This window comes from Stegodyphus dumicola, chromosome X1 (assembly GCF_044657685.1).
Source record: "Stegodyphus dumicola isolate Sdum_Otavi_A_Nest chromosome X1, ASM4465768v1".
Classification (NCBI taxonomy): domain Eukaryota; kingdom Metazoa; phylum Arthropoda; class Arachnida; order Araneae; family Eresidae; genus Stegodyphus; species Stegodyphus dumicola.
The window spans coordinates 229184469-229210256 of NC_140780.1; the positions used below are offsets into that span (position 1 = coordinate 229184469).

The 25788-nt window shown below is 34.0% G+C and overlaps 1 protein-coding gene across 4 annotated transcripts in view; it reads right to left on the reverse strand.

Annotated features, from left to right (window-relative positions):
- LOC118183438 (glutamate receptor-like) overlaps positions 1–25788 on the reverse strand; it is a 111556-nt gene that overhangs the window by 21698 nt on the left and 64070 nt on the right. For all 4 annotated transcript variants that reach the window (XM_085806990.1, XM_085806989.1, XM_085806991.1 and 1 more), the window contains 3 exons: positions 22935–23022; positions 17976–18134; positions 1355–1499 (listed from right to left, as the gene is read on the reverse strand). In XM_085806990.1, the coding sequence (XP_085663116.1) occupies positions 1355–1499; positions 17976–18134; positions 22935–23022 (392 nt within the window). The remainder of the gene's footprint in view (positions 1–1354; positions 1500–17975; positions 18135–22934; positions 23023–25788) is intronic.

Genomic DNA, 25788 nt, shown 5'->3' on the forward strand with positions numbered 1-25788 from the left:
AGATTTGGACGTATAGTAAAACCAACTCAGAGGCAGAATTTCTATCTTATTGAGACTTTGATTGCATTCCTTCACCAGATTGCAAGGTGGAAGGAAATGTTGCAACCCCCACAGTATAGAATGGAGTGCTTCCAATTTAAACTTCGGGCATCTGCGCATACCCAGAAACTTTGATGACTCTAACTTCTTTTTGATTTACTGCTATGTTGTTTTTCTGTCAAGTGTCTGATGTATTGAGTCTGAGTGTGTGTTAAAATGATTAATAAATGGTGTGTGTAAACTTTCAGTAACTTTTAGATTTAAGAAAACGGCCTTCCCAGCGTCAACATGAATGTACGAGCGAAGAGACAAGGTAAGAAGATTTAAGATTATTCTATTTGTTTCAACTGCTTAATTAGAATTTAGATAGCTCGTGAAAACCGTGTCTAGGTCTTCTCAACCTTTCAGTGAAATCGTAATTTTAGCCAGAACGCTCCAAGTAATAAGAGCTCTGTTGCTTCGCTCCTCACAATATTAATAGATATAACACACAATATTAATAATATAAATCACAATATTAATAGAAAATTCTGTTGTTAATGCAATATCTTATCTAGTAGTTAGCTATTAAAACTGATGTTGGTAATAGATTCTGGAGTGATTGCCGCAATTTCTCTGAGAAAATCAGAACTAAAAGATTTCCTCAACTGAGGAAGAAAATGCTTTATGTCAAAATGTCATCCTATAAGGAAAAGTAATTTTGATGGTTAAAATGGTCAAAATGGCTCAGATGATTAGATGCGAATTATAACTCTTCGATGTAAATTGTTTATCTTAACTGAAAAGATTCACATTCAGACCTTAAAATTGGTGAATTTGAAATTTTTATGCAGTACATTTTATTATTTTACATGCTGAGCAGTACTGAGAAATATGAATAAAGAAATTGTACAACCAGGTTTCGAAAACATATAATGCTAACTTCCTTTCAATAACATAATATTTTAAATACTTAGTATTAAAAGCATTCCCCTTTCAAAAACTCAGAAAATGCCCCTGGGTCAATAAATGTTTTATAAATGCCTTTGAGCGCAAAATTCTTTGGAGATACATTGTAGTATATTATTACAGAAATATCGATCTTTTAAACTACGGAACATTTCTCTGGGTTTATTCGTAGAAGCGTTCACATGGTGTTGTTGCAATCTGCTCCTCATAAACTTGTGAGTTAAAAATATTATCAGATTTGTATACGATAGAAATATATTTTCCTTTGTATTGTCCTTATTTTAAGTTTATGAGCTTATGTGAAAGGTTGATGACCATTGAAACTATTAACGACCTTGAAAATATTAAAATAAATTTGCGACTCAACCTTCTTGACAGAGAGTGGCGAAAACGTTCCACAGGGTGTTTCTCCAAGTTAGAATGGGCGTCATCCTGTAACACGATTGAAGTTTCTGCATAACAGACAATAGACATGAGATTATCAAGACCGAGGCAAAAATTGCACACCACACCTGTAAAAAAGGGAAAAAATACAAAGTTAAAATAACGTACGATATTCTACAAACACTGAAAAGAGTCTTTTATTTGTGTGCAATAAAAGATATCTGAATATACTTAAGCATTAAAGCTACAACCTTCCACTTAAACCTTTTTTTATGCATTTCGTTTTTGTTACGTTCAGTGCTCTACTGAAAATGCCCCATAGAAACTAGTTAAGCTTTCTATGGGTTTATAGTGACTTTTACTAGTTTCCATTTATCTCTACTTGTTTTCTTACTAGTATCAAAATGCCGCGTAGAAACCAGTAAAACCTTCTAACAGGTACCCACAGAATTCTGCTGTTTCCTACTGACTTTTACTGGTTTCAGTTGATCTCCATAATTTTTTCATATTCATATCAATGGATAATCATCCAGCTAACAATCAATGTCAGTATAACATTTTATTGATTTGTACTCATTTATACTGGATTCTTTACCGGCATCAATAAAATTTTATTGATCCCAAAGCAATCGAAATGGATACACTATACGTTCCATTTGTTTTTATATGAGTTTATATGAATTTTCTAACTGAAATCAGTAGATCTCTTGTGAACAATGAAAGCTAAGGAAAATTAATATTGGCATCGGTAAACCAAAATTCATTGGTATTCGTGTTGTCTACTGATTAGTTTATATTACTTATTTATTTATTTATTATTTTGTTTTATTAGTCCAAAGGGGCTTTGTCCCTGAAATACTATTGTTTTCGTTTTGCGATTTTGCGTCGATTCACTACAAACGGCGAATCACTTATCAAACTGTTGCCACTTTAAACGCAACTAAATATTTGCTGGGAAGAAAGCCCTTGCTAGTAATATATCGTAGGAACTCTGGCTGAAATTTATTAGCAGCAGCAGCATTAGAGCACGCAGACTCTCCATGTAGCACAAGACTGTGAACACCGGTTCTCTTTTTAAATTTTTCGAACCATCCACGGCTTGCTTTAAATATCATCTCATCTTCAGTTGACGAACTTGGTGTTTTCCGGAGCAGGTCCAAGTAAAGATTCTTAGGCCTTAGCGCAAATGATAGCTTCCGACGCCGAATTGCCTTTTAACTGCTTCTCGTTAATCCACACCAACAACAGCTTCTCAACATCTTCTAGGACTTTTGGACGGTGCTTGGAAGTAACGGTAACTCCTTTGTCTACATCAAGTTTCTTAATTTCTTCCTTCTCCTTTAGAATAGTACAGATCGTCGATTTCGAACAGCTGTAAGTCCTTTCTGTTACTCTTACACCACGCTTATGTTTATCTATGATTTCTTTCTTAATTTCAATGGCCATGGTTTCCTTCTTTTTCTTTGCAGCACTATCTGAGGCAATAATCTTCTTGGGAGGCATTATGCAATAATTGTTTTAACGTTAAATGAAAAAAAAAAAAAAAACAGTTAATTCACAAGCGCATAAACACGTAGATCAAAGAACACTGAGTGATCTGAGGTGGGGAATCCCCGAGTCGAGCCGGATCGGGAAATGGCGCCACGCATATCAACGCCTGGCTCACTGCTCGTTACTCGAGCCAATGCTCGAATTTAGAGACCAATGTTTCGCTTATACTTTCCTCGCATCTCGAATTTCTCGTATATAGAGGTGTTTGTATCTCGAGGTTCTACTGTATTTGCTTATTTTAAATTTATATTAATTTATTTAGGGCTTGAAACAAACGTCAGTCCGAAAATCTAATATTTAACTGCCAGAACATCTGAATTACGATATATAAACAAAAGAAATTCTGTTACAGATAGAAGAAAGGCATGATAAATTTGAATTTTTCCTTCGCGTTATTATTATTGCTGATTATGTACCTTTCGATTAGTATTTAGTAAATAAAATTTCAAATTAAGGTAAAATTATTTAATTATTCGAAATTTTGTTTAAAAAAATACATGGCCCGCCATCTGCCTTCAGGTTGTGAATGCGGCCCGTCAACTGCGTTGTGGTCGTACATGTGACCCTCATACAATTTGAGTCAGAGACCAATGAATTAAATTACTCTTTCAGTGTTATTTGCTATTTATCGGATAAGAATTTTTTAACGTTTTAATAAGGAAATTATAAATCAATACATGTGTTACTTTTCTGAATATATAAAGCTGTAATATAAATATTATAACAGTTATGGTATTATGATTTAATATAATTATCTTTACTAAATATAAAAGTGCACAGACACAGTATAGGTAAAACTAAATTTACTCTCAGGCAGCTGAGAATGATGGTTAATCCTGCAATATATTACGCTGACTCTTGTTGTTTGACTTCTCCAATAATGCACAGATACTGATTTTATATAGGGGTGCACATTTACCTCCTTAAGACACAATAACACGCCGAATAAATACTAATTCAGAAGTCAAACAACAAAAATCAGCGTTAGATTTTCAAAATTTTCACAGGACTAGTTTCGATGGTTTTACCGAACCACCATCCTCAGCTGCAAAACCACAAATGAACAAGATAGGAAATAATGATTAGATAAGATAAGAACGCGTGGACAAGAATAAGCAAGTGGCGCCATCTGTTGGTGAAACCAGAACTAAAACGTAATTTATTTAAAGGCCGAAGGCAAATTTGGATTGGAATTAGGATCGTTAACTAGAACAGAAAGATTTTTATGAATGTGAAATGCCTCTAGAAAATCCAGTTCTCCAATGGAAGATGTTTTTTGAATAACTTTGGCAGCAGAAAAATTGAAAGTGTGATTTTCGGACCAACAATGTTGAGCAACTGAAGACTTCTGGGTTTCCTTTTTTCTAACATATGCCTCATGTTCCTTGACGCGAAATTTTAAGGCTCTCTTAGTTTGGCCAATGTAAATTAAACCACACTGGCAAGGAATCCTATAAATACCCCAGGAATTCATATCCGGAATGGGTTCCTTGAGTATGGAACTCGGAACTTTATTGATGGGAGAATAAACAACCCGAAAGTTAAATTTCTGCAAAATATGTGCAACTTTATAGCTAATTGTTGGAAAGAAGGGAATGACAATGGAATTTTTATAACCTCCTAAAACAAGAGTGTGCCTTTTAGTGTGTTGAGATGAGAATTTTTTAACTGCTTGATTAATAATGTTGGGTGAAAATCCCCTGTCAATAGCTATTGCTTTTAAATAATTTAGTTCTTCATCAAGGGCTAGTTTGGAGAAGGAAACTTGAAGAGCACGGAAAAGATAGAAATAAAATGAAGCTAACTTTTGTTTAGTCGGATGACATGATTTAAAGTGTGGTGGAAGGAAAACCGATGAAGGTGTACGGTAAACCATAGTACTGAAGTTGGATGAGTTACGTGTGACCAGAATGTCGAGAAACGGAAAAGAATTGCAAGTCTCAAGTTCGAAAGTGAACTGAATAGCAGGATCAATAGAATTCATTGTTGAAAGAACTTTATTTAAATCATCTTTATTACCTTCAAACAAGGTAAAAGTATCGTCTACGTAGCGGAACCATGCCGGGAAGTTTAAAGTTTCAGACAATTTTGATTCATAATAATGCATGTAGATATCAGCCAGGATGGGACTGAGGGGGCTTCCCATGGATAATCCCTCAGTTTGCTTGTAATATTTATTTTGGAAAACAAAATGTGTTTGTTTCAAACAGAGTTGAGTGAGAGAAATTAGCTCATCAATTTCGATGCAAGAGAAATGAAATTTGCGAAGTCTGGTTTCTAGACATCTTAATGCACCCTCCACTGGGACATTGGTAAATAATGATTTTACATCAAAAGAAACCATGAGTAAATTACTAGGAGAAATGTTTTTAACTTTTTTTACAAACTCTATTGAATTTTTCATGGTGTAAATGTTATTGTCTAATAGAGTGGAAAATCTAGAAACTAAATATTTAGCCTATGGATACGAGGCAGTACCTAAATTTGATACAATAGGACGGAAAGGAATACCGCTTTTATGAATTTTGGGAAGAGCATATAATCTGGCACAATTCGCAACACATGGGATAAGCGAATGTTTTAAGTTGCTTGAAATGATTTGCGAAGATTTGATCGCAGTTTTTATTTTTGACAAGTCCGAAGGTGAAGGATCTTTAGGGATCGGATTATATGGTCCTTCGTTTAAGAGTTTAGTGACACCATCGATGTAAGTGTTCTTATCCATGACGCCTATCTGGCCACCTTTGTCGGCCTTTGAAATGATAATATCCGGGTTAGAATGAATTTCGCGCATTGTAGCACTTTCTCTTCGCGCATTGTAGCTTCTTTTTGTTTTCTATTCATTTCAGTGAGGGATTTTTCTGCTGTTTTGTGTGTTAGTTAATTTAGTTTGATTTTCTGGTTTGTTTATCATGCCCTTATCCGTTAATCGTTTCACTAAATTACGCCTGAAACGGCAAAAATTCCTGAATCATTTTGACTGTTTACTTAAATGTAAATATAAAAAAATTGATCCCCAATTTTATCCAAATCAAATCCAATCAAAAACCTTCGAGTCGCGTTTCAAGAATTCTGTTAAATTGTAAGCTTGCTTTACTTCGGTCGGTCATAAGGGATACACGTCAACAATTGTCCAAAATTGAACATGAACTCTATAAGCTTCATCTGGAACTCGCTAAATCATATCCAAAATTCACTGCCCTTGAACAAAAGTCTTGGTCTAGAACGGAGAAGAGTTAACCGTCATAAAAAAAACCCTTGCAGTTAAATTCGAAAAACTTCTTTTACAGTGTTCCAGTTCAAGTAGTTCAAAAAATCTTCCCATTGTAAACATCAAGCCAATAGTTAATATTTCTAATGTTAGTCTTTCAGAAGAACAAGAGAGAATTCTAAAATATAATTTTAACTTCTCACAAACCTGTAAACCCTCGATTCCAAAGATTTTGGCTCCTATCGAAAAAGCTTTCAAGTTCAGTAAAGTTTCAGATCCACAGAAAGAAATGATTAGGCATCTTATCGCTCATAATGTGAAATTCGATAATAAACCTTTGAACCAAATCTAACTGCGAGAGAAAGAGCTACAATGCGCGAAATTCATTTTAACCAGGATATTATCATTTCAAAGGCCGACAAAGGTGGCCAGATAGTCGTCATGGATAAGAACACTTACATCGATGGTGTCACTAAACTCTTAAACGAAGGACCATATAATCCGATCCCTAAAGATCCTTCACCTTCGGACTTGTCAAAAATAAAAACTGCGATCAAATCTTCGCAAATCATTTCAAGCAACTTAAAACATTCGCTTATCCCATGTGTTGCGAATTGTGCCAGATTATATGCTCTTCCCAAAATTCATAAAAGCGGTATTCCTTTCCGTCCTATTGTATCAAATTTAGGTACTGCCTCGTATCCATAGGCTAAATATTTAGTTTCTAGATTTTCCACTCTATTAGACAATAACATTTACACCATGAAAAATTCAATAGAGTTTGTAAAAAAAGTTAAAAACATTTCTCCTAGTAATTTACTCATGGTTTCTTTTGATGTAAAATCATTATTTACCAATGTCCCAGTGGAGGGTGCATTAAGATGTCTAGAAACCAGACTTCGCGAATTTCATTTCTCTTGCATCGAAATTGATGAGCTAATTTCTCTCACTCAACTCTGTTTGAAACAAACACATTTTGTTTTCCAAAATAAATATTACAAGCAAACTGAGGGATTAGCCATGGGAAGCCCCCTCAGTCCCATCCTGGCTGATATCTACATGCATTATTATGAATCAAAATTGTTTGAAACTTTAAACTTCCCGGCATGGTTCCGCTACGTAGACGATACTTTTACCTTGTTTGAAGGTAATAAAGATGATTTAAATAAAGTTCTTTCAACAATGAATTCTATTGATCCTGCTATTCAGTTCACTTTCGAACTTGAGACTTGCAATTCTTTTCCGTTTCTCGACATTCTGGTCACACGTAACTCATCCAACTTCAGTACTATGGTTTACCGTACACCTTCATCGGTTTTCCTTCCACCACACTTTAAATCATGTCATCCGACTAAACAAAAGTTAGCTTCATTTTATTCCTATGTTTTCCGTGCTCTTCAAATTTGCTTCTCCAAACTAGCCCTTGATGAAGAACTAAGTTATTTAAAAGCAATAGCTATTGACAGGGGCTTTTCACCCAACATTATTAATCAAGCAGTTAAAAAATTCTCATCTCAACACACTAAAAGGCACACTCTTGTTTTAGGAGATTATAAAAATTCCGTTGTCATTCCCTTCTTTCCATCAATTAGCTATAAAGTTGCACATATTTTGCAGAAATTTAACTTTCGGGTTGTTTATTCTCCCATCAATAAAGTTCCGAGTTCCATACTCAAGGAACCCATTCCGGATATGAATTCCTGGGGTATTTATAGGATTCCTTGCCAGTGTGGTTTAATTTACATTGGCCAAACTAAGAGAGCCTTAAAATTTCGCGTCAAGGAACATGAGGCATATGTTAGAAAAAAGGAAACACAGAAGTCTTCAGTTGCTCAACATTGTTGGTCCGAAAATCACACTTTCAATTTTTCTGCTGCCAAAATTATTCAAAAAACATCTTCCATTGGAGAACTGGATTTTCTAGAGGCATTTCACATTCATAAAAATCTTTCTGTTCTAGTTAACGATCCTAATTCCAATCCAAATTTGCCTTCGGCCTTTAAAGAAATTACACTGGTGTGCAAAAATTAAGAACGAAGTCGAAAAATTAGCATATGAGCTGAACGAAGAGGCAGAGCGGACAGAAAGACCAATCAGGAGATTAAGTAAGGTGATGTACGGTAGCACATGCGCAGATATGCAGGTAGACGTAATTTTGGAGTGTCTGAGTAGTATAAAGCATGTTGTTGGTATAAGATGAGTATTTCTGGCAAAGAGATTGCACTCCGTATAGCAGTTAAAATCACACCGAGTTGCTGCCTCAGCGAGAAATGGCGAATAATCAATCTGTTAGACGACATCTGGATGCTTTTACCCGAGGTCGAATCATTGGGAAGTTGGAGGAAGGCCGCAGTGTGACAAGTGTGGCTGCAGAGTTCGGAATTGCTCACAGCATCGTTTCACGACTTTGGAGACAATTTCAAACTACAGGAACAGCTATCCGGGGGTTTAGTAGTGGTCGTCCACGAGGAACCACACCCGCAGATGACCGGTATATTGCCTTACAGGCCAGAAGAAACAGGCGGCAGACAGCGGGAGAAATCGCTAGACACACGACACAGGCGACTGGACGACCGATATCGCGTTTTACCGTGGCCAGAAGACTGCACGGTGGTGGTCTGTTTGCACGACACGCTGTACGGTGTGTACCTCTAACGCCTGCCCATCGGAGAAGGCGTTCTCTGTGGTGCCGGGAACACCGGAATTGAAGAGACGATGAATGGGGACGACTTTTCTTTACAGATGAGAGCAGATTCAGTCTGGGTAGCGATTTTCATCGCATACTCATCTGGAGAGAGCGGGGAAGCCGCAATCATCCCTCGAACATCATTGAAAGGGACAGGTATGGAGGTGGCGGTGTTTTCGTTTGGGGAGGCATCATGCTTGGTAGTCGTACAGACCAGTCAACGGGACCCGTTATTGTAACTAGATTCTTCTTCCATATGTGCGTCTTTTTAGAGGCGCTATGGGTCCGCAGTTCCTTTTCATGGACGACAATGCACCATGTCATCGCACAGTAGCTGCTGAACAGCTCTTAGAGAGTGAGGATATTGAAGGTATGGATTGGCCGGCACGATCTCCGGATCTCAATCCCATCGAGCATGTATGGGATTTTCTAGGCAGACGCTTGGCAGCTCGTACCTTACCACCAGTAACGATTCCGGAGCTTCGATTGGCGCTGCAAGACGAATGGGCAGCAATGCCTCAACAACTCATTGACACCCTCATTCTCAGCATGGGCAGACGCTGTGAAACCTGCCTAGCAGTCAGGGGAGATCATATTCCCTATTAAAGACCGGATGTTTCTTGCTGGACACCCATCACAGGGATGTTTCGGCCTTCAGTCGCATTGCGCTCCATGCTACTTTTTCAATAAAGCTTCTTTTTATCCCTCTGATTTCTCTTTTAGTAAGTGTTGCTTACATTACTCATGTCCTTACGTATTGGGGAACTTACGGTATTAAATGTGTTGATTTGAAAAGCTTTTGTAGAAAGTTATATTGAAAAAACCGTCTCGTCCTTAATTTTTGCACACCAGTGTATGTTTTAGTTCTGGTTTCACGAACAGATGGCGCCACTTGCTTATTCTTGTCCACGTTTTCTCATCTTATCTAATCATTATTATCTTATCTATTCATTTGCGATTTTGCATCTGAGGATGGTGGTTCGGTAAAACCATCGAAACTAGTCCTGTGAAAATTTTGTAAATATAACGTTGATTTTTGTTGTTTGACTTCTGAATTAGTATTTACATCCTTGTTTCAGGTGAAAAAATATCTAAGCACAGCTTTGATTAATATAACCGTTACATTTTTTTAACAGACTAGTACTCATAGATAATTATAATTTCTTGTGACACCTTAATTTTGTCACTAAATTGCTCTTGAAATAGTATCATCCAGGGTTGGGTATTTTAATCTTTTTGATGACATTCTGAAAATTACTCTTCCATCTATCTTAAAATTCCCAGCTACATTGCATGCGCCGTATTTAAACATATATGTGATATAAGCAGTGCATATTTTGTCTTTATAGAAGAGCTATTGGTATGTAAAATGAGACATGGTAATCACATATCCACATGTGGATTTAAAACTTTAAATCCATCTGAAAGTAGACTTGATTTAATTTATTGCACTGCATATATTTATCGCTCAGTGTTTTTCTTGTTAGCTGTATATTACCAAGTTGTTAGATGAGTATTTAAGCAGCATGTTCATATAACTACACAAAAACTTTTCGACAAAATAATAGAAATACTGCAATAATTCAACAATAGATTCTTTTATGCAGTATAGTGTCAAAAGATGATTAAATTCGTAATTCAAACAAAGCTATTCAAATACAGATTTTTCTATCGATGTTCATAAAAATGCTATTCATAATTCTGCTTATTAAAAAATCCGTTGCTATTTCTAACAATATTTTATTTATATGCTTATGCAGGAATAACATTTAGACTGAAAAATAGAGTTTGTCATAGATGTTTGAGCCAAAATCTTAATAAGTGTTATAAGTTTTTACCATGACATTTTATATTTACCATTTTTACAATAAAAAGCGCCTGTTATGGCTTAATACTGGCCAAAGGATTAAATGCATAATTAAATTAGCATATTTTCTTAGATTTCTGAGATAAAAATTTCATTTGAGATACATATTGCTCAAATTAATTTGAAAAGCAGTATGTAAACAGCGTTATATTTTATCAGTGTTTTGGGCAATGTAACCAAACACATTGTTCGGAATTTTATTTTGAAAACTGCCTTTAATCTTCCTTGATTATAAATTCCTTTATGTAAGTAAATATATACAGCAAAAGTAACCTTCATTTAAAATGCTAATGTGGTTTGGCTAGTTGAGTTTGATTTATAGAAAGATTAGTTATTTATCAGAGCCGGGAACAGGAACAAATCAGCCATGTCTCGTCAGGATTCGAACTCCGGATCTTCTGACTGCCTGCCAGATGTGTTACCATTACACCACGAGAACACGCATTGGGGCAGGAGGCTATTTGATTTGAAAAGGCAACCTTAAAGGCTAGAAAAGAACGAGGACTATTTGGCCAAATGCAGACGGTGATGTGATACCCCCCCCCAATTTTATAATATAGTACCACAGTATACCGTAGTAGAGCTAGTACGTTTTTGAAGAAACGTGAAAATCCAGCTACGGTTGTCTCTGGAATTCGAACCAGGGATCTTTTGTTGCTAGCCGAACGTGTTACCAGTTATACAACAAGAGCACGTAGTAGGGAAGGCGAGAAATTTCTTATCTTCATGTGTATTATTATTTTCAAATTATAAATAAATTTTTTCAAATAATAATAATTATTTTTAAAAGCTAGATAACGTTACACTGAAAAATAATCTAGAATAGCCATAAAATAAATAACCGGCGACAGTTATTAAATTCTGCTAAGAGTTAAGCTTTAAGTTGCATACTTTCTTAGTTTACGTCAAAAATATTTTCTCGGACTGGAATATTAAGCGCATTAAAAATAATTTTTAATTTAGAATTCTAATTTAGCGTTCAAGACTCAGAAACAACTTATCATATACATTTGGTTTTTCGATTATAGAGACGTAACTATCATGTTCTCCGTATAATAAATGTATTTTTATATTTACTAAGCGTTCTTATTCATTGCATACGAATCAGATAACTTTCAAACGTTCTGTTTTTAAAAATGTTTGGCGTCCATAATAAGAAATTATTAGTGCTTTGCAAACTATAAAAGAACGCCATTTTTGATGTTCTTTTAAAAGAATTTTGAACCAACAATAAACATGATAGTCAATTATCGAAAAAAAAAAAATAGTGGACTTTCGTGACGTAGTATCTATTTTAAATTCATGAAAATTCGAAGAAAAGAAAATTACTGTTTATTCTAATTAGAGTATTAAAATAATTGGCAGGAATTTTAGATAAGATTAAATGAAAGCTCTCTGTAATGCGCTCTATGATCTGATATGTTGGTAGACAAAACCGTGAAACATTTACAGTAGAATCAGATGTGGTTAACAGATAAAAAGCAAACTTAGAGCTGTTCAATTCCGAAATGGAAAGTACTCATAACGCCGGCAACAGAAGACGGAGTGGAATCATCAAAAGAATACGATCATAAAATTATCAAGTGGGAACGATTTTTGAAGGATCGTTGGAATCCTATTAAAACTATTGATATTGAATCATTCTTCAGCTAATAATCAAACCGAAAATAATCTTCATTTCCAAGCCTCAAATGCTGTTAAATTGCCTTAACTAAATACTAGAAAATTTTACGGTGACTCTTCTTCATAGTTAGAGTTTTGGAGTACGTTTTAAATTTATTTGCAGTAGTTGTTGATTGTTCGCTGTACTAATCCATTTCTATTATCTACTACTCCAGTTTTATAAAAGAGAATAATTGAATAATGACTTTTAATAGCTAATTACATAAGTTTCAAATTCTATTAACTGTTACACATAGCATCAATTTTCTATTCTTTTTCAAGCCCACCAGCGGCCGAGCGGTAAAGACGCTGAACACTGGTAGTTCGGTCTGAGGTTCGAATCCCGCGAACGGGCTGGCTGCATGGGCGTTTTCGTGGTTTTCCCCATGTGTAACGTGTATACGAGCCAGTTTCCCTTAGAAAGTCCTCCACGAAAGGCACCCCTCCCTTTAGGCAGATAGCCCTCGTGTGCTTTGCCATAATTAAATACACCAACACCTATTCTTTTTCAGGTTTTGAATGTTTAGGTTTTCTTCTTGCATTTTCAGTGGAAGTTTATACGTTTCACTTTTTTATTTTACAAAAGTATTATTTATTTTCACAAGTTTAATTTTTTCTTTTAGCTTTTTATTTAAAAAAATTGTTATTGCAATTTTCACCTGACATTCTACAGAAGATGTAAATAAATATGAAAATCTGCCATCAGGTTTAGGATCAGAAAGAAATATAAACGTTCCAGGTAGATTATATTTACAAGACTATCGTTAAAATAGGGCTGCAATTTAGAGCGTGCGTTTCATAATTGCACGGTTAGGGTATGTTAAGAAACTGAAAATGATTGGAACTTTAATTTAATTTTCATGAACTGGTAACAATGTAAATTTAATCTCCTTTTTAGCATGGAACTATAATTTTTACGTTCTTCGCATACACAGTTTTTTCTTACATTCACTAAACTTTTTTACGTCCATCGCACACTAATCAGATAGTTTTTAAACCATCTAATTTTTTATAAACATTTAAATGGCGCGCAAGCGAGTTTATTGCAAGAAATTAATTACTGAAGCTTATGCTGCTGCAGAAACGATTCTCGACGTGCATGGTTAATCGCATTCGGCTAGATTCTGTTGAGGAGAAAATGTTCGGAGTTTGTGTGCTTTGGTTGAGGTGAGAAGAAAAATTTGTGGTTTTTATAAAGTTTAGCTCATCTGTCTTTTGGGATCTTTGTAAACTTCGATCAGTAGACTAAATGTAAATAGAGCATCACCAAAAGTGGGCCGTTTTCCAGCACAATCATATTTTAAGCTCTCTGCCTCACATTGTGGCTGGATTATATTTTGTACTCATTTAATCCTGTAGATGTATAGTCTTGTTTTGGGTCAAGGCGATAATCAGTTAGGTTTCTTATTGACCGTTAGTTATCTAAACAAAAAATAATTTAAAGTCCAGTAAAAAGCTACAAATTATGCATGGATGTGCTGCCCATTTTCCGGTTTTCCTATGCATGAGGCTAGTAACGAAATCGTGAATTTCAGTTCTGGCCTTCAACTTTCCATGACTTTTCTGCTTTCGAAACGATGCGCTCACTCAAGAGTTGCATTCGCTTTTCCCGCTTAGTGAACTCAAGGTCATAAACCGCGTAGGATGTATACCCCATAAGCAGTGATAATCATGTGTTCCTAAGAAAGTGTTTAATGGAATAACTTTCCTCGTGCCCTTTTTCTAGGCAGGAGAAATTTTAAATTTAATACATTTGCATTATGAAGTTCTTCGTGTTAACAGCATGCATCAGTGACAGTTCGGGCGCTCCAGCATTACTGCTAGTGCAATAGAACAGAGTGTAATATTTAGGAATCCTTAATTATTGCATTATCTTGCTTTAAAGCTTACTGTAATCATTAAATTAACAATAATCAGACATTATTAATACCTCTTTCAAGTTAGTTCAGCTTATTACAGGTTCTCATTAATATTTCAACAGACATAATGAGATACATGCTAATGTAAAATAATAATTTCAACTAGTAGTACTCAGAAATCGGTGCTTGCCGAAAACATCGCGGAAAAAAAAGCTCTAGACCAGGGGCTCTCAACCGGTGGTACGCAAAGAAACAAAGTACTTTTAACTATTCAATTCAAAAATCTCGTGAAGAAAAAGAACAATTGATAGAAATTTCCTGTTACAGAAATCTAACTGAAGACTGTACAAACAACACACTTGTTAACTTTTGGCTGAACCCCCCCCCAAAAAAAAAGAATTTAAAGTCGTTTCAAATAAAGCTGTTAAATTTTTATTGCCTTTTTTGAACAAGCTATTTGTGTGAACAAATATTTTCTCTCACGTTTTATTTGAAAAGAAATACAGAACAAAATTTAAATTTGATCTTAATTTACGGTTAACGTTAAGTAAAATAAAGAGACATAAAGAAATTGATCGCTCTTAAACTTCTTTAAATTTCACATTAAATTTTAGAACTAAAATTAAATTTTGATAATTAAAATGGTAACCAATTTTAATCTAATATTTTTTTACGTGTGTACATTTAATATAGCCTATAAATTTCGCAAATGGCAAAATGTATTTTTTTAATATTTCTATTAACACATTGTAAAATGTAGTGGTGGTACTTAAGTTTTTCAAGTTTCGTTTAGATGTACGCGTTAGTCGAAAGGTTGAGAACCGCTGCTCTAGACGAAAACGTCGTTTGCAAATTCATATTTTTAAATTAATTAATAATTACCAGCTAAAAATGCAAGAAGGAAACTTAACTATTAAAAAACTGAAAATGAATAGGAAATTAATGCTACATAAAGCAGTTAATAAAATTCTAAATTTAAGCCCTTAACTATTAAAGACCATTATTTAATTAACCTCTTTTATAAAGTTGTACTGGCAGTTTTCATGGAAAAATAGTCTAAAAAAACTTAGTAACTGCGTTATTAATCAAATTTTAAAATCATTTTCTTTTGCTTTGCTAATTGGATATTCTTTTAGTAAACATTAAATCTCATTTTGTTTCAGTTTAATCGTCTTCTTTAAGTGTCACTAACATTTTCAAATTAACCGTATAGATATTGATTCGTTAGTTACAACGAAATATGTCAGTATACAGAATATTTCAGTAGAGGATTTGAATTTATTGAATCATGTCAAAGCACCCCATTAAGGGTACCTGCCTAAGGAGAGGAATGCATTTGTGGAGCACTTTCTTAGGAACTGGTTCGTATCAATGTTACACATTACACTGAATCTCATGCAACCAGCTTGTTCACCGGGTTGAACTATCAGTTTTCTGCGATTTTACTCCTCCGAAACTAGTAATAACGAAAACTAGTTAGTTTTTACATCTGTTATTGGGAAGAATCAAATTAAAAATTATAATCAGAAAATTTTAAAACTTTTTTTTTCAGAAAATTATGCAAAATTACAGTGAATTCTCTTAGTGATTATATCCCTATGACGAACACTGTTTCTGAGAACACAAATAAACATAGCCAATAAACTTTACCTTTCTAAAATGATAGCATCCGCAGAAGACTAAAACGGTATGGAATCGTGAATGGTCGCTTTAAAGAGAACTCTTTATGTTTAACTTTGTGTTTGTATATTTCTAATAAGTGCTTTAAAATATTATTTATTTTTTCTGATATATTTTATTTGAACATTTTTAGTTATTGCTTGACAGTTTATAATATATGATAATCTACTTCGGGCAATCACCTGCCTAATACGATATCTCTTAAAATGCTTAGTTGTGCATAGAATATCTACAAATAGTGATAATGAATCTCATCTCTCTAACGCTACCATCTTCGGAGAAGAATAAGTTATATAGAGCCGGAATGGTTGCTTTAGATTTAGTTCATTTTACCTATCATTGCCATTTAAGTGTTCAATTTAATCTTACTTCAGAAATTATTACTCAGTTTTTGAACTATTTTTATTTGTGGCGACATCCTTTGAAATTTTTCAGTATATCTATAAGCAGCTGTAAAGAACGATATTAAATGTTACCTCTCTAAGATGACCTAAATCATTTGGAACCGTGGGTGGTGTCTTAGAGATGGTTCAATGCAGTTTCCTGCTTTAATTAGATTTCTTGTATGTATGAAAAAAGGTTACAGCCGAAAACATCGCGGCAAAAACATCGCGGACGATAACGTCGCGGAGAAAACAACGCAAGGCGAAAACGTCGTGCTACAAAACATCGTGGGAGAAAACATCGCAAAGAGAAAACATCGCAGTTCTTAAACATCGTAGTACAAAACATCGTCGTCGAAAATAAAGCGGTTCAAAAACTTCGCAATTTAAAAACATCGTCGTCGAAAATATCGTGGTAAAAAATAAAGTATCTACAAATCATCGCTTGACGATAACATCGCAGACATGCTTTTTTCATACATGCTTTTCGCAAACATGCGTTAATAACTGTAAATGGATATTCCCATAAGGATTTGTGAGCGCAAAATGGTAAGAAGGATAATTTTTACTTTCACATTTTTTTATTAACTAATAAATTTTTTCTGAAAAAGTAAGAAGGAAACTTAAGCATAGGAAATTAATGCAACTTATAGCAATTAATAGAATTTTAAACCGACATAGTTAACTAACAAAGGCCATTAATAAATAATTTTTTATAAAGTTTTTACTGGTAATTTTTCGTGAAAAGTATAATCTATAAGTTGCCTTACTTTTTCAGAAAAAATTTATTAGTTAATAAAAAATATGAAAGTAAAAATTATCCTTCTTTACATTTTGCGCTCACAAATCTTTATGGGAATATTCATTTACAGTTATTAAAGCATGTATGGAAAAAGCATGTCTGCGATGTTATCGTCATGCGATGATTTGTAGATACTTTATTTTTTACCACGATATTTTCGACGACGATGTTTTTAAACTGCGAAGTTTTTGAACCGCTTTATTTTCGACGACGATGTTTTGTACTACGATGTTTTAGGATTGCGATGTTTTCTCTTTGCGATGATTTCTCCCACGATGTTTTGTAGCACGATGTTTTCGCCTTGCGTTGTTTTCTCCGCGAGGTTTTCGTCCGCGATGTTTTCGGCGGACACCTGAAAAAAAGACATCCCCATGAGAGTAGATATTCCACTGCTGTTTAGAAATTACGAATAAATCCATTTCCTATGAAAATGTCGTCGTATGTGTTTCTCACAATTAAATAGTTTAGTTTATAAGGTAGTTCTCCCTCCTTCTTAGCATGCCTTCTTGGTGTAATGGCCAACACGCTTGGCGCGAATTTGAGAGGTTCATGGTTCGAGTCCCGGCAAGGACATTGCTCCTTTTACATCTCTCCTGCTTCGAAATAACCTAACGTCTCTACAAGTTCAGCCCACAGTTTAACTTAAATCTGAAAACTTCGCTTGAAGGAAAGTATTACGTTTAATATTAATTGCGTTTTGAATGGAGGAGATGGGAACTAACACCAGAATTTAAAAACTAACGCAGCAAATTATAAAAAAAAATCCTACTGAATGAAAATTAAAAAGAGGATATAAATTTGAAAAGAAGTAGGGGATTTTTTAAACACTAAAATTATGAAATATATATATAGTTAGAATTTAGAAGCACAATTTCAAAAGAAGGAAAACATGAATAAACAAACCTCTGTCTGGAAAGGCTGTAGAACTGCTCCAGTGTTTTCTGAGGTTCTTGGTGCCAATGAAACCATGGCGAAACCGTCAACACTGTAAGGCAAGCTGAATGCTACTGCATCGTATTTTTTCTCCGTGATCATTAAATTAGCTATTCCCAAGTCCACTTCCTAAAGTAGCAGCCATGAATTAAAATATGAAATGCTCAAAAACCACTTTTTTGTAATTTGCTGTATCTACTAATGTATTACAAATAATGTTGAATTATGTTGCTTTAGCTATCTGAAGTATTAAAGGAGTTAAAACAAAATTTTGAAAGTTCATGAAATTCTTTATAAACTTTTGGAACGTAAAATAATTTAAATTAAATTAATTTCATTTTAAAGTTTAAAATAAGTTGATTAGATTTTAACTAATTTAAATTAATTTAAATTAGTTCATTTTTTAAATTAGGAAAAGAAGGATATTATCTCTATATATATTTACTATATTTCTTTCCTTTATATTTCTTAATAGTTGGCATTTAAGTATTTAAAGTAACACTTTATTCAGTACCACAGTTCACAAATAAAATATGAGTTTCATCGTTAAGGCAAGGCCAGAAGTACTTTTTGATAATAATACTCTGTTCGGTAATAACTTCCTGTTAGTATTATAAGGTATTTCTCCCACTTCCCTAGCGTGCCTTCGTGGTGTAACGGTAGCACTCTGGGCCGGTATTCCAGAGGTCCGTGGTTCGATTTCCGGCGAAGGCGATTGCATATTTTTCATCTTTTCTGCTTCCAATTAACCTAATGACTCTACAGTATCCAGTACTGAGCCTTTACTGCAATCATACAATAAATATTGATAGAAACCGCGCGTTTAACATAAATCAGAATCCAGAAAGTAACGTAGCATAATGGTTCACGTTTCAGAATAAGTGAAATAAATAATAATACACAAACGAATGGAAACATAGATATTTAAAATGTTATTTTGTCTACCAAAAAGATCTACTGACTTAACAAAATTAGAAAATTGTAAGATCTACTGACGTAAAAAATAAGAATTAGTATATTTTTATGGCATAAAATCTACTTGAACCAATACTTCAGAATTTTCTTAAACTCTGATAACCTAAGATGTAGCTAAGCAGTTGAAAGAAATCGTATTCTGAACTGGTTCAAAAGGGAACTAACGAATAAGGCGTTCCTGTTGCTAATAAATTCACTGAAATAATAAAATGCAATTACAATAAATGTATTTATAGATATATTTCAGCATTTCATTTCATTTATTTCATTTTTCTTTCATCATATTTCACCCTTTCGTTGGTACTGCTGAAATTAAGGTGTGAATTTAACAGCTGATGACGTTTTAGAATTGAAGAAACAGAGTGCTCCTAAAAGCTTACAAAAATTAAATAATAATTAGCATTTTTAACTATTTAAATTATAATGTAAATTTAATGCTTTATGAATTGATTAAAGTTTGCGAAATTACTCAAATAGACAGAAACTGAAAAAATATTGAATTTAATTTTTTATTACTTTCAAACAATTTATTTATTTAATTACTATTAAAGTTATTTAAATTAATATTTTTTCTTTGCAAAAGGAAATCGGATGTCCTTAAAACACTGGTAGAATAGCAAGTTTAGCGCAAATAAGGAAGAACGCTAATTTTTTTTTATCGTACAGACATTTTTATTAAAAAGTACCCCATAATCAAAACTACAGTACTTCATCTGATTTAATTCTTAAAGTTCTTAAAACATGAGGTACTGTCAGTTATTCAAGAGATACGTTGTTGTGCAATTTTCAAACAGTCTGTGTTTTGTAATTTGAAATTTCGTTAAGTACGGCTAAATTTTCGACAGTTTAGTCAAATTTTGAATTTTTGGTGCTTTCTAAAACGAATTAATTATAACTTTCTTCTTTCGCAAAGTAGGAATCCTCTCCCTTTTCAAGCAGTTTAAACATTTTAAGAGATAATTCTATATTCTTTTCAACTTTCGTCCTATCTATATTAATGTTTGTAATGCATTCGAAAGAAAAGCGATTTTTTTTATCTTGGATATTTCAAGCTTTCATCGAAGAATTTCTGATCTTTCAGATATTAATTAAAATTTTAGCTATCGCAACATTCAGCGCTGATTTAAGTCAGTTGTGTTATTCATACCTAGCGTAAGGCGACCTCTGCAATACAGAATGGCAAGAATTCTTCATTCATTTTGCCACAAGAGAGCAGAAAATTCTATGGGAACCGGTAATTTATGTTGTTTCTCAATTGGAATAAGGTAAATTTAAATAATCTGTTTTCAAAAATAGGCCAATATGCTCTTGTGAATGGTACTGTTCTGGAAAACATGGTAAGTTGCATTCCATTAGCTCAAGGCAATTAGCAAGGACCATTGGTGGAAACTTAATTAATTTACTTAAATTAATTTTCAGTGCTTAACAATCATAGGATGCTGCCTTAGTAATATAGATTCGTTCAGGAATTATTTGCCTTACTGCAGGTGCTTTGAACACTTTCCCCTGCATTACTGTGAAATGGAAACAATTAATAGCAATAAAATCACTGTCTAGAGTTGTTAGCTCACGTGGCCTAACAACGATATTGGTGGCAAGCCGAAATTGCTTAGCACTGAAACAAATGGCGAGACAAAAAAAAAAAAAAAAAAAAAAAAAAAAAAAAAAAAACGCCTGAGTTGTAGGGCTCAGCAGAGTTATAAACGTCTTTGAAAGCAATCCCAGCGCGATACCGGTCATTGAGAGCAGAAGAAAATTATCTTTATGTGCAAGATGACAATTCTAGCATATGATAAGTGCGAACCATTTGTTGCCTTATTTTTAAACTTAGTGGCTGTGTCATTCTGAGCAGTCAAATTAAGTTCTGTGGAACTCACACTTAGCACCATCTTCTAATCTTAACTATGAACCTACCATTTAAATGCTACTTTTTAGAATACATTAAGCCGGTTTGAAGTCTGGAGGATAAGGCCTGATGCTCTGAACTTTTTGTAATGGTTCAGTAAGTCTTCTCTATCTCGAGAGCCTGACTAGGAGCCTGGCTCCTATCTTTCAAGTATTGATTGGGCTTAGCATAGTGGCTGCAATAGATTGGTAATTTATGCAGCTACTGTGGGAATTGGTAATGATGCAATCCTATAAGCTTTTAAGAAGTAACAATAAATATTTAGGTACTTGTAAGGATTTACTCCCTTCTTACTGCGTGTTTTCATGGTGTAACTACAAAACACGTCCGGCTAGCAATGAGAAGGTCCAGAGTTCGAATACCGATGAGGGCATAGCTCATTTTTTTTCTTCTTCGACAAACCTAATGACTATACGCACTGAATTAAATAGCTTCAATAAAACTTAAAATGGAAAGAAGAACGTATTTATGTGATATCTTGCTGTGTAGAATGCTAAAACCTGTATCATATTTTCCCATACTTTCTAATATCAAGATTTGTCCAACCACACAAATATAAAAAAAAAGCTATATCAGATTTCAAATTTTAACAGTATCATTTATATTGCTTTCAAGCGAAAAATAAATTTAAAAAAAATTTTTTTTTGGAATATGTGACATCTTAAGTTCTGCTGCTGCTCTTTCTAACGTAGGATTATCAAAAGTGTTCCAAACTCATTGCTGCAGTTTTTACTGTTGCTGCTTAATCTTTAGATTTTTCGAATGAAAGATAAAATTCTGTGCTTCATCTCAAGCATTTTGTACGATCTCACCTGTTCTCCATTTCACAAGACCGCCTTTTTAAGCTAAAGTTGTCAGGACTGCTGTTCCTTCTAATAGCCTTTGGAAACATCTTCAAATCCTGAATCGGAGCAGCGAGCTTACAAAAAACTATGCTCGTTTGTGTAGCAGATACGACAAGGATGCGAAGAGTTAAATTACCCTTTATTTCTCACAGTTTACAGCCGTTTCCGCACTTCGGGATACGAAGGCCAGCACTTATGGTCTAAAACGTAGAAAATAAGAAGTGAAATTAACTAAATAAGTACTAAACTTTGATACTTTACAAAAGACTAGTAACGCGAAGATTGGCCTTTTACCTCCACGTATGTAGAAAATGCAGAAGCTACAATACGTCTTCAAGTATCAGCGAGAATCAAGTTCTGGCCTTAAAGGCTGGCAGGAAGTGATTGAAAAGCACGCGCGTGGTAAGGCGGCGAGAAGTCTCTTTCTAACTCTCTCTTTTGGCTAAAAGCCATATTTTAAATAATTAACAATTTGCAAGGTCATTTGCATAAACAAAACTAATTGCGCTTATTCTGACCGGAAATGGAAAATAAGAGAGGATAGCAAAGTTTTAAAATAAAAGTAAATCTTAGAATCCTTACAAAGTTGCTGAATTATTGGTACAGTCATCATTTTCTTACTATTTGTCTACTTCAGTTTTCTCAACACGTTTTCTACATTATCATTAAATTTTTTTCGTCCTCTTCAGAAGATCAAACTTAATCCGTTTCAACTTCTGATAAAAATTTCCGCCACCTTTCCATTACTTTTTATTCCCAATAAGTATATTGGCAATATAAATGGCAAAGACAGAATATTACCTAAAAATAAATTTCTCAACAATCAAAATACATGGAGTCAAGCTTAAAGTTGATAGTGAACAAAGAAATGATGAATTCAAGCCAGAAATGAAGTTCGAGAGCACTAATGTTAATAGCAAAACAGAACGCACAAACACAAAAACGTGTGAGGTGTCATTAAGAAGCCCGAATAATTATGAGGAGTAGATCTCTCGAAATCTGACCTTTCATTTGACAAGAATCGCTACGAACCCTGCCCTCCTCCTCGCGTTAAGAGTGTAATTTATTTAAAATTCTTTAGGAATTTAATGATTAATTTTTATGAAGAATAATAACTATTAACGTTTAATCATAAAATGATACATACGTTAAAAGTTAGAGAAAATGATATGCTCATTTAAAATGGAATTTTATAATACTTACATTTCTGTTTACCATGCCTGTAATACCCGTCCATCTATCATCTAAAAGTTTTCCCCAATTTTTGTCTGGTGGTACAATTATTTCATACCTGAAAATACAAATTACGAGATATAACGTTCTGTTATTCTTGTTATAGAACTCGTCATGCTAGGCAGAGAGAATAAATATGCTTACATAATAAAAATTAACTCAAAATATGGTGTATTAACGCAATGCTTTTAAAAATGTCGAGTTATTTAATTTCTTTCCCATACTTATTAAACCTCTCAAATTTGCATGCTTTCTCATATATCATTTTTATGCGAAGCACGTTGATTAAAATGTTTAATCAATGGTATTTAGTATGACTGAATAATAATGAATGAAAGAATAAAAAATTATAACGAATGCATTTTAATAACTTGCGTATTAATAACTGATAGCTATTGATCAACTTATAAAATTTCCAATCATTAATAGCTAGGGCAGTAGTTATTACCGTAGCTGAAACTACCGTTCGCAGATAATCACAAAGGTATATCGACATAAATGTGTTCTTTAGAAATTTGTAATGGAGACTTTGTAATCATGTAAAACAGGAAAACGAAATCTTTAATGAATACTTTACAATGTAAACATACCGTTGGCAGATAATGACAAAGGTACATATATCGACATTAATGTGTTCTTTAGAAATTTGTAATGTAGACTTTGTAATCATGTAAAACAGGAAAACGAAATCTTTAATGAATACTTTACAATGTAAACATATGTTTTTAAATCTATTTAACTTGAAAACTTATTTAAATTTAAAAATATAAACATATGTTTTTGAAGTTATGTACATAAAACAAAGTGAGGTAAATTTTAAGCAAATTAGTAGAAAGAACATTTTTTAACTGTGAATTTTCAACTCGGAGAAGTACTAAAGCTGCGAGTTTGGCTCATGGAATAGTAATATTAAAATATATTGAATGGAAACTTTTCAAGCAGGTTTATTTGAATGCAAAAAAAAAAAAAAAAAATTGTTTTAAATTCTTACGGTGGAACTAATGACAGTGATTAAGATGAAACTGAATAATAAGGTCAAGTAAAAACTATTGTACAGGATAATTTTAACCTGGTGTAAAATATACAGAATTAACAAACCATGATTCTAGTTCTTCTGAATATTTAATTTTCCTTGCGTAATAAATTTGCCTGAAAACAGAGCTCATTTTGATTTTTGAATTTTTTTATTTTGATTAGTTTTCTAAAATGAAACTAAAATGATTTCTTTGACTCTTTTCGTAGTTATATGTTTATTTCATTGATCTAATAATATAAATATATAATTTGAATTTTATACACTGCTGGCCACCCAAATTGCAACACCAAGAAAGACAAGAGATATCCCAACGAAATTTATTTAGTAGATAACAAGTTGACCAAGTATCAAATGATTAAATTTATATATAGACTTCAGTGAAGTGGGTGTCCGCCGATAACATCGCGACAAAATCATCGCGGAGGAAAACGTCGCGGAGAAAACAACGCAAGGCAAAAACGTCGTACTACAAAACATCGTGGGAGAAAACATCGCAGTTCTGAAACATCGTGGTACAAAACACCGTCGTCAAAAATAAAGCGCTTCAAAAACTTCGCAGTTTAAAAACATCGTCGTCGAAAATATCGTGGTAAAAAATAAAGAACCTACAAATCATCGTATGACGATAATATCGCAAACATGCTTTTTTCAGGTTTTAATAATTGTAAATGGATATTCCCATAATGATTTGTGAGCGCAAGTTGTAAAGAAGGATAATTTTTACTTTCACTAATAATAATTTTTACTTTTATTAACTAATAACTTTTTGCTGAAGAAGTAAGAAGAAAACGTAAGCATAGAAATTTAAATGCAACATATAGATTATACGTTTCATGAAATTAATGGCCTCTGTTAGTTAACTATGTCGGTTTAAAATTCTATTAAGCGCTATAAGTTGCATTAATTTTCTATGCTTAAGTTTCCTTCTTATTTTCTCAGCAAAAATTTATTAGTTAATAAAAAGTATGAAAGTAAAAATTATCCTTCTTTCCATCTTGCGCTCACAAATCATTACGGGAATATTCATTTACAGTTATTAAAACCTGATAAAGCATGTCTGCGATGTTATCGTCATGCGATGATTTGTAGATACTTTATTTTTTACCACGATATTTTCGACGACTATGTTTTTAAACTGCGAAATTTTTGAACCGCTTTATTTTCGACGACGGTGTTTTGTACCACGCTGTTTTAGAACTGCGATGTCTTCTCTTTGCGATGTTTTCTCCCACGATGTTTTGTAGCACGACGTTTTCGCCTTGCGTTGCTTTCTCCGCGACGTTTTCGTCCACGATGTTTTTGCCGCGATGGCTTAGGCTGTAACCGTGAAGTGTGGTTCCTTCCAGAATCAGTAGCCAGAATAGACGCCATTGTTGGAGATCACCGCTGCCACACGCCTCGTGGTACGTGGCGCTATACCGATTAACCGTATTGGTAGAGGGGTGGTTCCCGCGTCGCATGTCGCATGCCACACGCCCCGGCATTGATTCAAAGAGACTTTGGATGTGTTCTTGGGGTACAGCAGACCAAGCAGGTTCCACACGTTGCCAAAGTTGATCTGGTGTGGCAGCTTGGGATGTAATTTGGGTCGATGGTTCAGCAACCATGGACCACATGTTTTTTATCGGTGAAAGATCTGGATAGCGAGCCGGCCAGGGAAGCAATTCAATCTGGCGATTGACGAAGAACCCTTGGACAGTGCGTGCCACGTGTGGTCGCGCATTATCCTGTTGAAATATGGCTGTGGGCAAGCCCTGAATGTAAGGGAGGAGAACTGGCTCCAACACA